The 13,053-nt window shown below is 38.0% G+C and overlaps 1 protein-coding gene across 8 annotated transcripts in view; it reads right to left on the bottom strand.

Annotated features, from left to right (window-relative positions):
- LOC145661197 (uncharacterized) overlaps positions 1–13,053 on the bottom strand; it is a 453,672-nt gene that overhangs the window by 189,650 nt on the left and 250,969 nt on the right. For all 8 annotated transcript variants that reach the window (XM_081726653.1, XM_081726657.1, XM_081726655.1 and 5 more), the window contains 2 exons: positions 4,729–4,823; positions 1,224–1,312 (listed from right to left, as the gene is read on the bottom strand). In XM_081726653.1, coding sequence (XP_081582779.1) covers positions 1,224–1,312; positions 4,729–4,823 — 184 coding nt within the window. The remainder of the gene's footprint in view (positions 1–1,223; positions 1,313–4,728; positions 4,824–13,053) is intronic.

A 13,053-nucleotide genomic window follows, 5' to 3' on the forward strand; every position in this document is an offset into this window, starting at 1 on the left:
CTTCGTACTTTAAATAATAATAATAATAATAATAATAATAATAATAATAATAATAATAATAATAATAATAATAATAATTATTATTATTATTATTATTATTATTATTATTATTATTATTATTATTATTATTATTATTATTATTATTATTATTATTATTATTATTATAAAACCGTAGCCATATCTTTATCAGAATTTCAGGCAGAGAGTACTTTATATCATGGGCCCGTAGTCATACTCCCTCTATATACAGTATGGGGCTAAATTCGTAAATACCAGACAATTAAAATACGGGTATATATTAGAAGTATATATATATATATATATATATATATATATATTCTACATTAATATATACCCGTATTTTAATTGTCTGGTATTCCTAAAGCTTTCAGTACGGCTCAGAAAAGGAAACCGATATGACGTCACACCCAAAAGCTTGTTTCTGTTGTCGTGACGTAAGCAATGCATTTTTGAATTCTTTGAAGTTTTCGATCTTCGTAACTAAGACATGTTTTTTCTGAGACATGGTATGTACTATATTCAAGGCTAGATCTACACGATGGTACAATTAAATTCAACTTTCGTCAGAAAGGAAATGACCATTCTATGTCAGTAGCGATCAACTGTAGCATTTCTAACTCGAAAAATTGATTACTTACGGCGAATATTGACATCAACAATGTAATTTTCACCAACAAGAAACTTCTATAGCAATACAAACATCCACGATCATCTTTACATTGCAAATATTAATTGCACAATAACTTTTAATTGAATGAACTTGTCTAATTTTTATTCCTAACAACATTCTGCTGCTCCACCTTCATTTGTCAGTCATGCTTGGGTTCGACATTTTTCACTGTGTAGATAATGCCGACTACCCATTTTATCGTTCACATTCATTCTTTCCTTGCATGCTACGTCTGATATCATCCGAAATATAATGTTTTTGTCAATGTAGTTTTCATTGCTGGAAACATTTTCCGGAAGATTTTATTTTCTATTTTTAAGCTGTGAAAGTTGTTCTGTAACATTCAATTCAAAATGTTAATAGTAAAAGAAATTCTTCATCAGGAACACCGATTTTAAACATCACTTTGCAATTATCTGTTTATTCCTACATGGTTAAAAAATTTAGACAATCCAAATAATATTGAGACCTGTTAATTTGTTTCTATTCTAAAATAAGAGCTTAATATCAATAATGAACATCTTTCACTTACTCTATTTCATCTCCTATCATACAAAGTTTTCCTTCCGAATTTAGAACTGGGCGCCAATTGATAAGTATCTTCTCGGTATCTTTTCCACCCTATTAGAAAAAACAGAATGTAGAGTGAGGATTTTCACTCAAATACAGGCTTATAAAATAACTTGAAATTAGTATAGTGATTCCTAAATTGAGCAAGAATTTATACAAAAACTAATTTCTGCTCTATGTCAGAATTGTACCGTGCAGTCAACATCTGCATTTGCGTGTGTGTGTTGTTGTTGTTGTAGTTGGCCACTATGGCGAGATTTTTGTCCACACTATATACGAAAATTATTCTGGAAGCAGAGTCCTACAAATAGAAAGACAACTCTGAAAAATGTCGGTTGAAGCGTTAAAAATAAAGCTTTCATCATTTAATAGTGATTTTTTCAAGTTGAAATTCCCGACAGCGATAAAATAATCATAGCTTTTGTAGAGATAAAATTAAATAAATTTAGATTCTAAAAGTATGGATTTACAGAATTTATGAACAACCTTTTGCTGACAAGAATAAAGTTTAGTCCATTGACCATAAAGAAATTTACGAACTCTTGAATTGTTACTTACAAGGGAAGGTACCCAGGTGATATACGCCAATTTTAATGAAACTTATACAGAGGACACTACAGACAAAATAAAGAGACCCGTATCTTGTTATATCGGCAACCGTGCGGCTTCAAGGCTAAAGTATGGAGAAAAGGAAGACTGAGCTTTTATTAATCACATCTGATATAAATATTACAAAACGTATACATTTGGCATGGCTGAAGAGATTAATGTTTATATATACATGCTATCAAGAACCTGTAGCAAAAGAGGTTTGGCCATGGTGTAAGTGTGTGGTTAGCAACTGATAAAGTGTTAATAACTGCCATATCGCAAGAGTCACTTCACATCAGTATATAAATAAATTTGACAAGAGTGGTGTTCATAACGTTAAAAATATATTCTTCCTCATTATAAATGAACTTTAACTTAAACAATAGTGATCACTTGAAACAATAAATGATACGTAGTGTTGCAAAGACGTTTACTATTTTCACATTTATATGAATTGCGTCAATATTTCAAGGAGCATTTGACCAGAGATTTCAAACCAAGGGCAAAAATATACTTGCACGTCCTTACATTCAATATAAATTCCGACCCTATCTACAACACACACAATTAGTTGTTTTGAGCAAATTGCGTATATTGGTAATATGTGCATCAATCCAGCTAGTGTTATAGAACTAGTGTCGGTGTATCTTGCCAGTATGAAGGAGCTGCCGGAAACTCGTATCACTAGTGATAAAAGTCGCTTGCCAATCACATCCAGGACATGACGCCATATGTACGAAATGGTCTCTGCTAACGTATGAAGAAATTACTAGTTATTTTCGATGGGGCTGATGACATACAAGAGCCATACGCTATTCAAGGCTCTGGAGAACTTGACGAGCAAATGTATGAGCATGACAATGGAATGGAGATACCGAGACCTGTAAGGAAAGGAAGGAACTAGTAAACTTGGAATGCAAATGAAGGGATGTCGACTATTCGAAGAATGGAAAACATAAGTTAATGTCTTTGAGTAACGTCATGCCATAGTGCAAGAGGGTTAAGTCGGCAAGTCAATTTTACCCCTGATAGAATTAAATTGCTTCTTATGGTACAGAGACAAACTGTGTGAAGAGTTGCGTGTTGTACTTCTATCGTTCAAAACTTTTCTTACTGCACATATATCCAGGTTCATGACATCGACCTCCAAGGTTGGGTTTTACAAGAATTCGAGAACATAATCTCTGAATATTCATTGCATCCAGGAATTTGTTATTGATATTTAACGTACTCACACCGTTATCTCACGAAAGGTGACAAACTTAAATATGATAGTATCTCTGGAATAAAGTACAGAAGACAAAGAAACAATTGCAAACTTCACTCAACTAGTGCAGAAATATATTGCGAATATTGGAGTAGAACACGTCTGTAATTCGGATTTCACCTGGAAATGCATAGCAGTCGAAGTTTAGCCCTCCACGAATCAAAACATGTGAAGACTATGGTGCGATAGTAAGTTCTACAATATACAGTTACACAACTTAACAATTTGTTTCTGGAAGCAATAAATTATTTTTCCTCTTATTCAATGTTCTTTAGGAATCTAGTAGGGACTTTGGACCACGAGTGAAAGAAACCATGTTCCGTCCTGCGAACGTATATTTGGCTGCACTACGTTCAGGGAAGCTCACTTAGGAACACGTTCGCATATGGCTACAGAAAATGTATTTCCATAATATGACCAATAGTGTGCTCCTACTTGATTCTTGTGAGAGGGATGTGCGGAAACTCACCCTAGAGGAAATAAACATGACACAACTGATGATACTAAAAAAGACTTACTGGTCACTTACAACCTTTGGATGGGTATGGTTTCCGATTGTGGAAACAGTTTGTACTTAGATTATCAGACATTGTGAAGTTGGGGGAATCTGATGTTAAATTGTATGTGCAAAGTGACATTATCAAATTACAGTCACTTGTGCATAGTCATTTTTTTTCTGTAATTTCAAAGTGTATTTCAACGTGCGTGGTACAAATCAGGGCACGTTGCACGTCAATCACCACCATCTGAAACGGCTAATTTTTGATCAACAAAAACGAAAAAGTAACATGTGACATATCTTCTAAAGTTGCAGTCACAAGGTGCGGTTGGTGCAAGTGCTCGTTGTGTTCACAAATTTTTTTTAACAAGAGTATCATTATTGTGACAATTTTATTCAATAAGTAATGGGTAATGTTCACAGAATGTGGAATTGTATCGTCTTGTAGTTGGAGAGATTTTACCCCTTAAACTCCACGGTTGTCGATATAACAAAATACAGATTTTCTTATTTTGTCTCTAGTGTCCACTTTATAAGTTTAATCAAAAAAGAAAATGTATTTCCTTGTTTTTTCTTGCCACAAAACAGGCGCAATATTGAAGTTGGAGGGTTCTCTTTAAACCCCACGGTTGCCGATATAACAAAATACAGCTTCGTTATTTAGTGTCTAGTGTCCACTATATAAGTTCCATTAAAATCGGATATCTATTTGTGTGGTTTTCACTGCCACAAAATACAAGCAATATTTAAGTTATAAGGACCTCACAGTTGCTGATATAACAAAATATGGGTCTCTATATGTTGTCTGTAATGTCCACTGTTCTAGGTTTCATTAAATTCGGCGTATATTACGTAGCTAAGTTCCCTTATGAGTTATCTTTATAAAAGGCAGAGTCGGTAACAGTAAAAGACAGAAATCCAGGAGCTGCCCTGCTGGCACAAAAGGAAATAATACCAATACAGTGCTCACAACCAAAAGATGCAGAGAACAAGTATAAACAAAAAGAACTGTTTAAGAAAAGAAGAAACAGGTTCAAACAGTGGTAAACTTCAATTGTATTCATAAAACAAATTAAATACCGAAATGAAAATAAAATTCATGTTAAATACCTGCGAGGTTTCATCATTTTTCTTGTTTGAAGGCGAACCTACTGGCGTTACACGCTCCTTAACTTTCGATTCGTTGGGGTTTATCTCACTCGTCCCTAAAAGATAATTTTTCATAAGTACTGTAGGCATTTGAGGTTGAAAACTCCTTCACATCATGTAAGAAACAAAATAATCATTCATTATATTATTCGCCTAATAATTTAAATTTTACAACTATAACCTTTTGGGGCAAAATTCTCCCTTTGGAACTTTCTCCTCTCATTTGTGATTGCCAATGATGAAAACACAACTCTCAATAGTTCATGCGAGTTTCAAATCAATCCAGTAGTTAGAGCTCGAGAGAAACATATTATTTCGAAGTGAATTCTTTACTTCATTGTTGACAGTGACGGAAATAATTTTCTCACTGTTCTGGCCACAAGTGCCCAAGATACAACTTGTACCTCATTAAATAAGAAGGGTTCCAAAAGTCAGTGTAATTAGGAAGAAAAATTAATAATACAGGAACACTAGTTATATTTTCAGAAAACAGATTTATTTCTTATTTCTATACATAATCACCGTTTACCTGCATACAATTTTGTAGTTTGCAGATCCACTTAGAAAAATAGTTCTGAAAATCAAGAGGTGCCAGTTTTAGCAGTTTGGAATGGCCTGCATCGGTCATTGATGCTTGTAACGTTTGCCAAGCATGTTAGGTTTTATCTATGGCAGAAACCAAATATCACAGGAGGCGAGGTTGGATGAGCAAGGCGATGCGTACAGAGTTGGATCCGCGAAGCACAAATAAAGTCAATGCATTGGGCAGACCGTTGCTCTCGCAGTAGAGAAGCCAGTCTTGGAACGAATAAATTAGGTTGGTGTCGCAAATTGGTGAACATTGAGGAGAAGCATTTGGTTGCATAACTGGAATGTCATCGTTTTCCAGCCATCGAAGAAGATGGCTGCCATGATTATGACCTTGCACATCAAAACTGCAAACCTAACATTGCATTCCGATTTCTAACGGTGTCCCTCGTTCGGCGATGTTGTACCTTTTCCAGATCAGATCATGCTTTGCTGTTTTGTGAGAGGGTTCAATTTGGAAAATCCACGTTTCATTACCCATCTTCCTCAAATTCTGACTTTCATTCCCAAGCCTGCAGAAATCTTACGAGAATTAGAGACGACGTCCTCTCTTCTGTTTTCAGAGCATGTGGCACTCAATGTGACGATTTCTTCGTATAATACAATTCTATCATGAGAATTCTGTAAACGCTTATTTTTGAGATCTTCTTTCACTCAACTAAGAGTTCAAAGTTGAGTAGGTTCTTCAAGCACAATCTGCCGAACGGCGTCCACATTTGATGTCGAGGATCGGCGCTGGCATTCCTGTGCTTCATCCGCTATGATACAACTTCCGAACCGTTTTTGCAGTTCTTTGAAATGGTTCATGCTCACCCAGGTGTCGGCGAAAATTTGGGCTGCTGACATGTTACGATGAAAATGGTATTTCATCGATAGTTGCTTCTCTTCGTTGGAAAAATTCTCTCGTGGGCGCATGTTCTCCTTCTTCCGTTGGTTGCTCCTCTCTATGATTACTTAGGAATCTACATTTGGGACTGTAATTAACCACAATCCTACTAATTTTGAATATAATATACATTGAAGTCCTACTAATTGCACGGACCTTTCGAAATACGGTTGCCAAATCATACGTTTTCCCTGTAAGATTTATGTATTTCCGGTTTCTTTTACGTTATCCGTTTTTATTATACACGCAAAACGATATCTTTTGTTTTTTAATAAATGAAACAAATGATAATTCTAAACACTTTAAAAGTGTTTTTTAGATTAGTGCCAAGAAAGTTATTCTAATTCTTATGCAGTGTTAACAACCAACGCTACGATGTAACTTACATGTTAGTATTCAGAGAGAAATATGCAACCATGAGAATATATACTTTATTACACAACTAGCAGAAGTTCCCCTTCCCTGCATCGGAAGAATAACATATGATAAATATACAACCAGAAATTTGAATTTTATAGAAATTATCCCATTTCTCGCTTCAGAAGCGGAATTCTCATAAACACTGAAACACACGTTCGAAATAGGTATAAATATGCTACAATTTGATTATTACCATATTACTCTTTCCCCGTTTACGAAGAGTATTTTCTCGTACCTGATTGTATGAACAGCTGCGACTCTGTCATAGAATGTTTTGAAAGGTTCAAAGACGGCGACATCTAAAGGCTGCATTCTGTGTGTTGTATGAGGGTGGAAAGTAAGAAGAACAATGCCAGACTGCTTTGCCAGTGTAATAACTGATATTGCCAAATGACTTTCGTGATTATCCCATAACAATAGCACAGGGTTCTCTTTTGACGATTTTACGTGATTTATAAAATGCTTCAGAAACTTCTTAAATATGTCTTGGTTGGACCATCCTGAAATATGTGCAGTACCTATAGATCCAGGAGGTGCATCTCTTAGCATGGTTGACTCGCAAAAATTGATACGCGGAAATACAAAAAGTGGTGGAATTGTTTTGCCTGTAGCACTGATACAACAAATCATTGTTATGTTAGGGCCTCTTTCTCCTGCAGTTGCAGCTCCTATTTGTTCTTATCCCTTTTTAGCAAGAACACGTGGTGGGTTGTGAACAGTGGAACTCCTTGTCTCATCAACATTGTAAATTTTAATTGGTGGGAAATTTGTAACGCAATAGAACGTCTGAGTAAACAGAAAAGAACGAAGCAACATTTTCTTTCGTAAAAGATACAGACCGTAGAACGCTGGTGCTTTCAGGCTTTCGCAAAGATATTTTTTCATTCTCATACTTTTTTCTAAATACGCGCAACCATCCGTCACCTGCCATTCTTTTCCCATTCTTCAGAATAGGTCTTTTTGTTCTCCTTAGCCCATAAGTACACAAGTTCTTTCAACCCCTGTGTAGTTAATCCATATTGTAGACCGGCACTAAGTACAATGTATTCCACAAGCACCTTCTCTTCTGTTTCAGTGAAAACTAAACGGTTATCATAATTAGGCTTTTATTTATACTGATCCACGCCAGAATCCGGGTATTTTTCTTCAAGTCACCGATGATATGTGCCAGCGCTGATTTTGAAACGTTATTCTTCTCGGCTGCTTTTCGTATCGATAATTTGTTCTTTAGGACATTCTGAACAGCGTTCTCGACATCTTCCGCTGAGAATCGGGGCGCTTTCTACCCTCTTTACTTCGTGGCATTTCTCTGAAAAGAGAAACAAAACAAATTGTACTCATATGTACCTAGGGACACTGTCTCCACGTGGCATTTCTCTGAAAAGAGAAACAAAATAAATTGTACTCGTATGTACCTAGGGGCACTATCCCCAGGTACGTCGTCCCAAGGTACATCTTCGCGCACATTTTCTTTGTTAAGATAGTATACCTCAAGCAATAGCATTTACCAACTTAAATAAATAGTATAGACGCACACAAAGACTACTTTCATCATGCGTCTATAAAATTCTGAGGCAAACTATAAACAAAACAATAAAAAAATATATATATTTCAAATTTACCAGACTTCCACTTTTTGTAAGAAAAAACTGAGCATGTACACTGTAGCATTGTTCTTGTTCTTGTTGCTTTCTTGCCCCGGCTTTCACCTTTGGACAGGTTATAAACTGATGATTTTGACGGTAATGGTGCACTTTATACGGTCCACTAAGATGAACTGATCTTGTTAAATATGTTCACTGAATTGTTGTAAAAAGTATTGTTAGAGTGAAATGTTGTTCACTATTATGTATTGGAGAAGATGATAAACTACGGTGCGTATATTATGCGCTAAGATAAACGACACATTCACTGGTGTTGTGTTGTGGTATCGGTACAGAACCATGTAAAGGATATCACGATAAGCAGGTGTTAACGTGCACTGAAAGATGAGATGGGGTAGACTTCCTTCTGATTCCCCACAGTAACATAAAGGAGTATTGCGGTATCCTTGCTGATATAAACGATACGGCGTTTGGGCTATGCCTAGATATAACCTAAAAAGTAAGCAGACGTGTCTCCTCGTCCAACCTTCGGGTGAAATCCACTTTTTGGTCGTAGGACTTGGAGATATATTCCAGAAGTGTTTACCTTTTCCATGTCTTGTTTGCTCTTGGTGGCGTCTCCAGTTTCCTTGTCTTTGATGCTGAAGTAAAGCGTGTAGACTGTGTGTTGGAAGAGGGATGTTGATGATATGATCTTCCCGTGTTCCGGCCTTTGCCAAGGTATCTGAGACATACACTGTAGCATTACTTCCCAGTAACAGACTCGGCCACTCACGTGACTTCTGGAACTTTGCTGTGAGGCAGTGTTGCTAACCGCAAGCTACAGATTTTCACTGCAGAACAGAAAAAAAACAGTATTGTCCCTAGGTACAGCAGCTTCCCCTATATATATATATATATATATATATATATATATATATATATATATATATATATATATATTTGGTCTAGGAATTAATTCGTGCGGGTGGACAAGAGATGGCGCAACGAACGGAGCGTCCCACAGTTCCGCGTATCCACACATGTGTTGCAAACCCCTGTCATCGCGTATCTTTCGTAGTATAGGGCAGTGGATTAAAGCGTCAACAACACCAGTTTGTAGTTAAGTGAACATGGCGCAATTTGTGCCTGATAAAGTGTTTTTGCGGGCTGTCCTGCTGCATTACTTTAACATGCAGAAAAGTGCGACTGAAAGTCATCGTATTTTGGTGGAAGTGTATGGTGACCATGCTCTAGCTGAGCGAACGTGTCAGAAGTGGTTTGCACGGTTTAGAAGTGGTGATTTCGGCTTGGCAGACCAAGAGCGAGCTGGACAGCCAAAAAAATTTCAAGACGAAGAATTGACAGCATTGCTCGAGCAGGATTCGTGTCAAACACAGGAACAACTTGCAGCAGCATTAGGCGTTGATCAAACAACAGTCTCCAAACGCTTGAAAGCCATGGGAATGATTCAAAAGATGTCACATTGGGTTCCACATGAATTGAAAGACAGAGACGTTGAAAGACGAAAAAACCATTTGCGAATTGCTGCTTCAACGACAGAGCAGAAAGGGGTTTCTGCATCGAATTATTACGGGTGATGAGAAGTGGATCCATTACGAGAACCCAAACGAAAAAAGGCCTGGGTGAAACCAGGTGAACCAGGTCCATCACAACCAAAACGAGATATTCACTGTGCAAAGGTTATGCTGTGCATATGGTGGGATATGAAAGGTGTGGTGTACTATGAGCTGCTGCAACCGGGTGAAACTATGAATGGAGAACGTTATCGACGACAATTAATGCGTTTGAAGCAAGCTCTGGCCAGAACACGACCAGAATGGGAGAACAGACATGATAAACTTATTGTTCAACATGATAACGCTCGCCCACATGTCGCAAAACCGGTCAAAACCTATTTAGAAAATGTCGGATGGGAAGTTTTACCCCACCCGCCGTATTCACCAGACGTTGCTCCTTCGGACTACTACTTGTTCGATTGCATGAACAACGATTTGATTGGACAGCGGTTTACTTCTTCAGAAGATATCGAAACATGGGTCTCTGACTGGATCGCTTCCAAGGATGAGGACTTCTTTCGCCACGGAATCCGTACATTGCCTGACAGATGGGCGAAAGTGGTGGCTAGCGATGGACAATATTTTTCTTAAGGTATTTATGTATTTTCTGTTTGTACTACAGCTTCAATGTGTGCGTACCAACCGCAAGAATTAATTCCTAGACCATATATATATATATATATATATACCGGGTGATTCAATAAGAACGTACCAGGCCTATATCGCAGATAATACTGCACGTAGAGCCTTCAAACAGAAAATTGCATTACCAAATCGTATGTATAGAATGCAATAAAAATAATAGCGAGACCAGTGGCGTCTCGTGAATACATCCAAAGGGGGGGGGGCAACTTCAAAATTTGCAATGGAAAGTGGTATAATTGTTGGAATCGTTCGAAAGGACATTAAATGTCATGCAACTTTTAGATGACAAACTTTGTCATATCCTTTCCCATTTAGCCGCTAGAGGCGTTGTTGCAGACTTGTATCTGACTACCCGTAGCAGGCCTTTATCTCAACTAATAATGCACATAGAGCCGCCAAACAAACAATTGAAGTACCAAATCGTATGTGTAGAATGCAATAAAAATAGTTGCGACACCAGTGACGTATCGTGAATATCTCCTACGGGGGTCATCTGCAAAATTTGACATGGAAAAAGGGGTTGGTTGTCCCTCCATTGAAACAAGCGCACAATGGGAGAAACGTCGAGAGGAAACACCCTTGCACCATCTGACTTTCACCTAGTAACGCGACCATGTTGCTGCCAACGAGGAAGAAATATGCCAAGGTGTTTCCTCTCGACGTTTCTCCCATTGTGCGCTTGTTTCAATGGAGGCACAACCAACCTCTGTTTCCATGTCAAATTTTGCAGATGACTCCCGTTGGATATTCACGATACGCCATTGGTGTCGCTACTATTTTTATTGCATTCTACACATACGATTTAGTACTTCAACTGTTTGTTTGACGGCTCTATGTTCATTATTAGCTGAGATAAAGGCCTGCTACGGGTAGTCAGATACAAGTCTGTAACAACGCCCCTAGCGGCTAAATGGGAAAGGATATGACAAAGTTTGTCCTCTAAAAGTTGCCTTACATTTAATCCTTTTGAACGATTCCAACAGTTATACCACTTCCCATTGCAAATTTTGAAGCTGCCCCCCGTTGGAGGTATTCACGAGACGCCACTGGTCTCGCTACTATTTTTATTGCATTCTATACATACGATTTGGTAATGCAATTTTTTGTTTGAAGGCTCTACGTGCAGTATTATCTGCGATATAGGCCTGGTACGTTCTTATTGAATCACCCGTTATATATACAGGGTGGTTCAGTAATGTTGGACAGCCCTGAATAAATCGGAAACAAGAAGAGATATTAGCAAGAATGTGGTGGATCCAGATACTTGTGGAAGGGGGACGTCTTTTGAGGCACCACACAATGTTACCAGGTCAACAGTGTTGCCAGCACACTACAAAGTTGTATTTTTTTAAAATGGAACATATAGGAGTTTATGCCATCAAAAGAATTAGTACAGAATGTGAATATCAACAAGCGAAACCGCACCTGTCAGTGTTGCCAAATAAGGAAGTTATAAAGCTTCAAAGATCAAGAAATTAAAGTACCCGTAGAGCAAAACGAGCAAAAAAGCAAGAAAAATAATGCTGCGGAATGAAAAGGAATAACCGAAAGAGTAAACCAGAGAACGCACAGCATCCAGTGAGTAACAGGGTTGCCACAACAAAGGGGGAGAAAAATTGAAAATGTTGCAGTTGTCATAGGAGGAAAAGTGTCCATATGACGTAATGCTAGAAACACCATAGAAAATCTATGTAAGATTCAAGAATTCTAATAGCGTTTGTTCGAAAGCGATATCTCTAACCGTTTCCGAGATACACCAAAGGTGTGCGGGGTTGGCAACACTGCATAATAATTCCCTCGGCCTCCAAACTACAGGAACGAGTAATGGAAATGACACGCCCAACAAAATGTAAGAACTACACGGGTCTAATCGTCAAATAGAAGACAATGATACCTTTATGTTTACAAGAACATATGATGAAGTGTGGGATTTTCCCCGTAACTCGCATGGGACACGGAGACATCATTGTCACGCAACGTCCGTGACAATATACATATTATGGTACACAAACCAGATCAGCTGTTCTTGTGATGTAGTTTTTAACGATTCGGGCTATGACGTAGGTCGTTGGTTCGATCCCATTCAGGGCTACTCTTTCGTTTTTCTTGCAAACATCACTATCAGTAAGGCAACTAAATTACGAGAAAAGTACGGTAAATGACTAAATAGAACGTACCTCATTCTATAAGATGTTCAAAGTGTTGACCATTGGCGTCTAAACACATTCTGAGACGTCTAGTGAGAGATTGGGTTGTTGCAATGGAGTGTTCTCGAGGAATGGCGTCGCAGGCATGTTCAATGCGCTGTCTCATATCCTGAGGTGTGGTTGGCGGTTCCCTATACACAATACTTTTGAGATATCCCCAGAGATAAAAGTCCATGGGGTCAGATCCGGCGAGCGTGCAGGCCAATGGATAGGACCACCCCGTCCAATCCAATGTCCAGGAAACGTGGCATCTAAGTGTCGCCGATTTACTCTTGAATTATGTGGAGGACAGCCATCGTGTTGAAACCACATCTGGCGGCGTTGAGCAAGAAAAACATCTTCCAACAACACTGGAAGTGTGTTAAAGAGGAAATCAT

The sequence above is a fragment of the Thermobia domestica genome, chromosome 1 (genome assembly GCF_964235325.1).
Source record: "Thermobia domestica chromosome 1, izTheDome1.hap1.1, whole genome shotgun sequence".
Lineage (NCBI taxonomy): Eukaryota > Metazoa > Arthropoda > Insecta > Zygentoma > Lepismatidae > Thermobia > Thermobia domestica.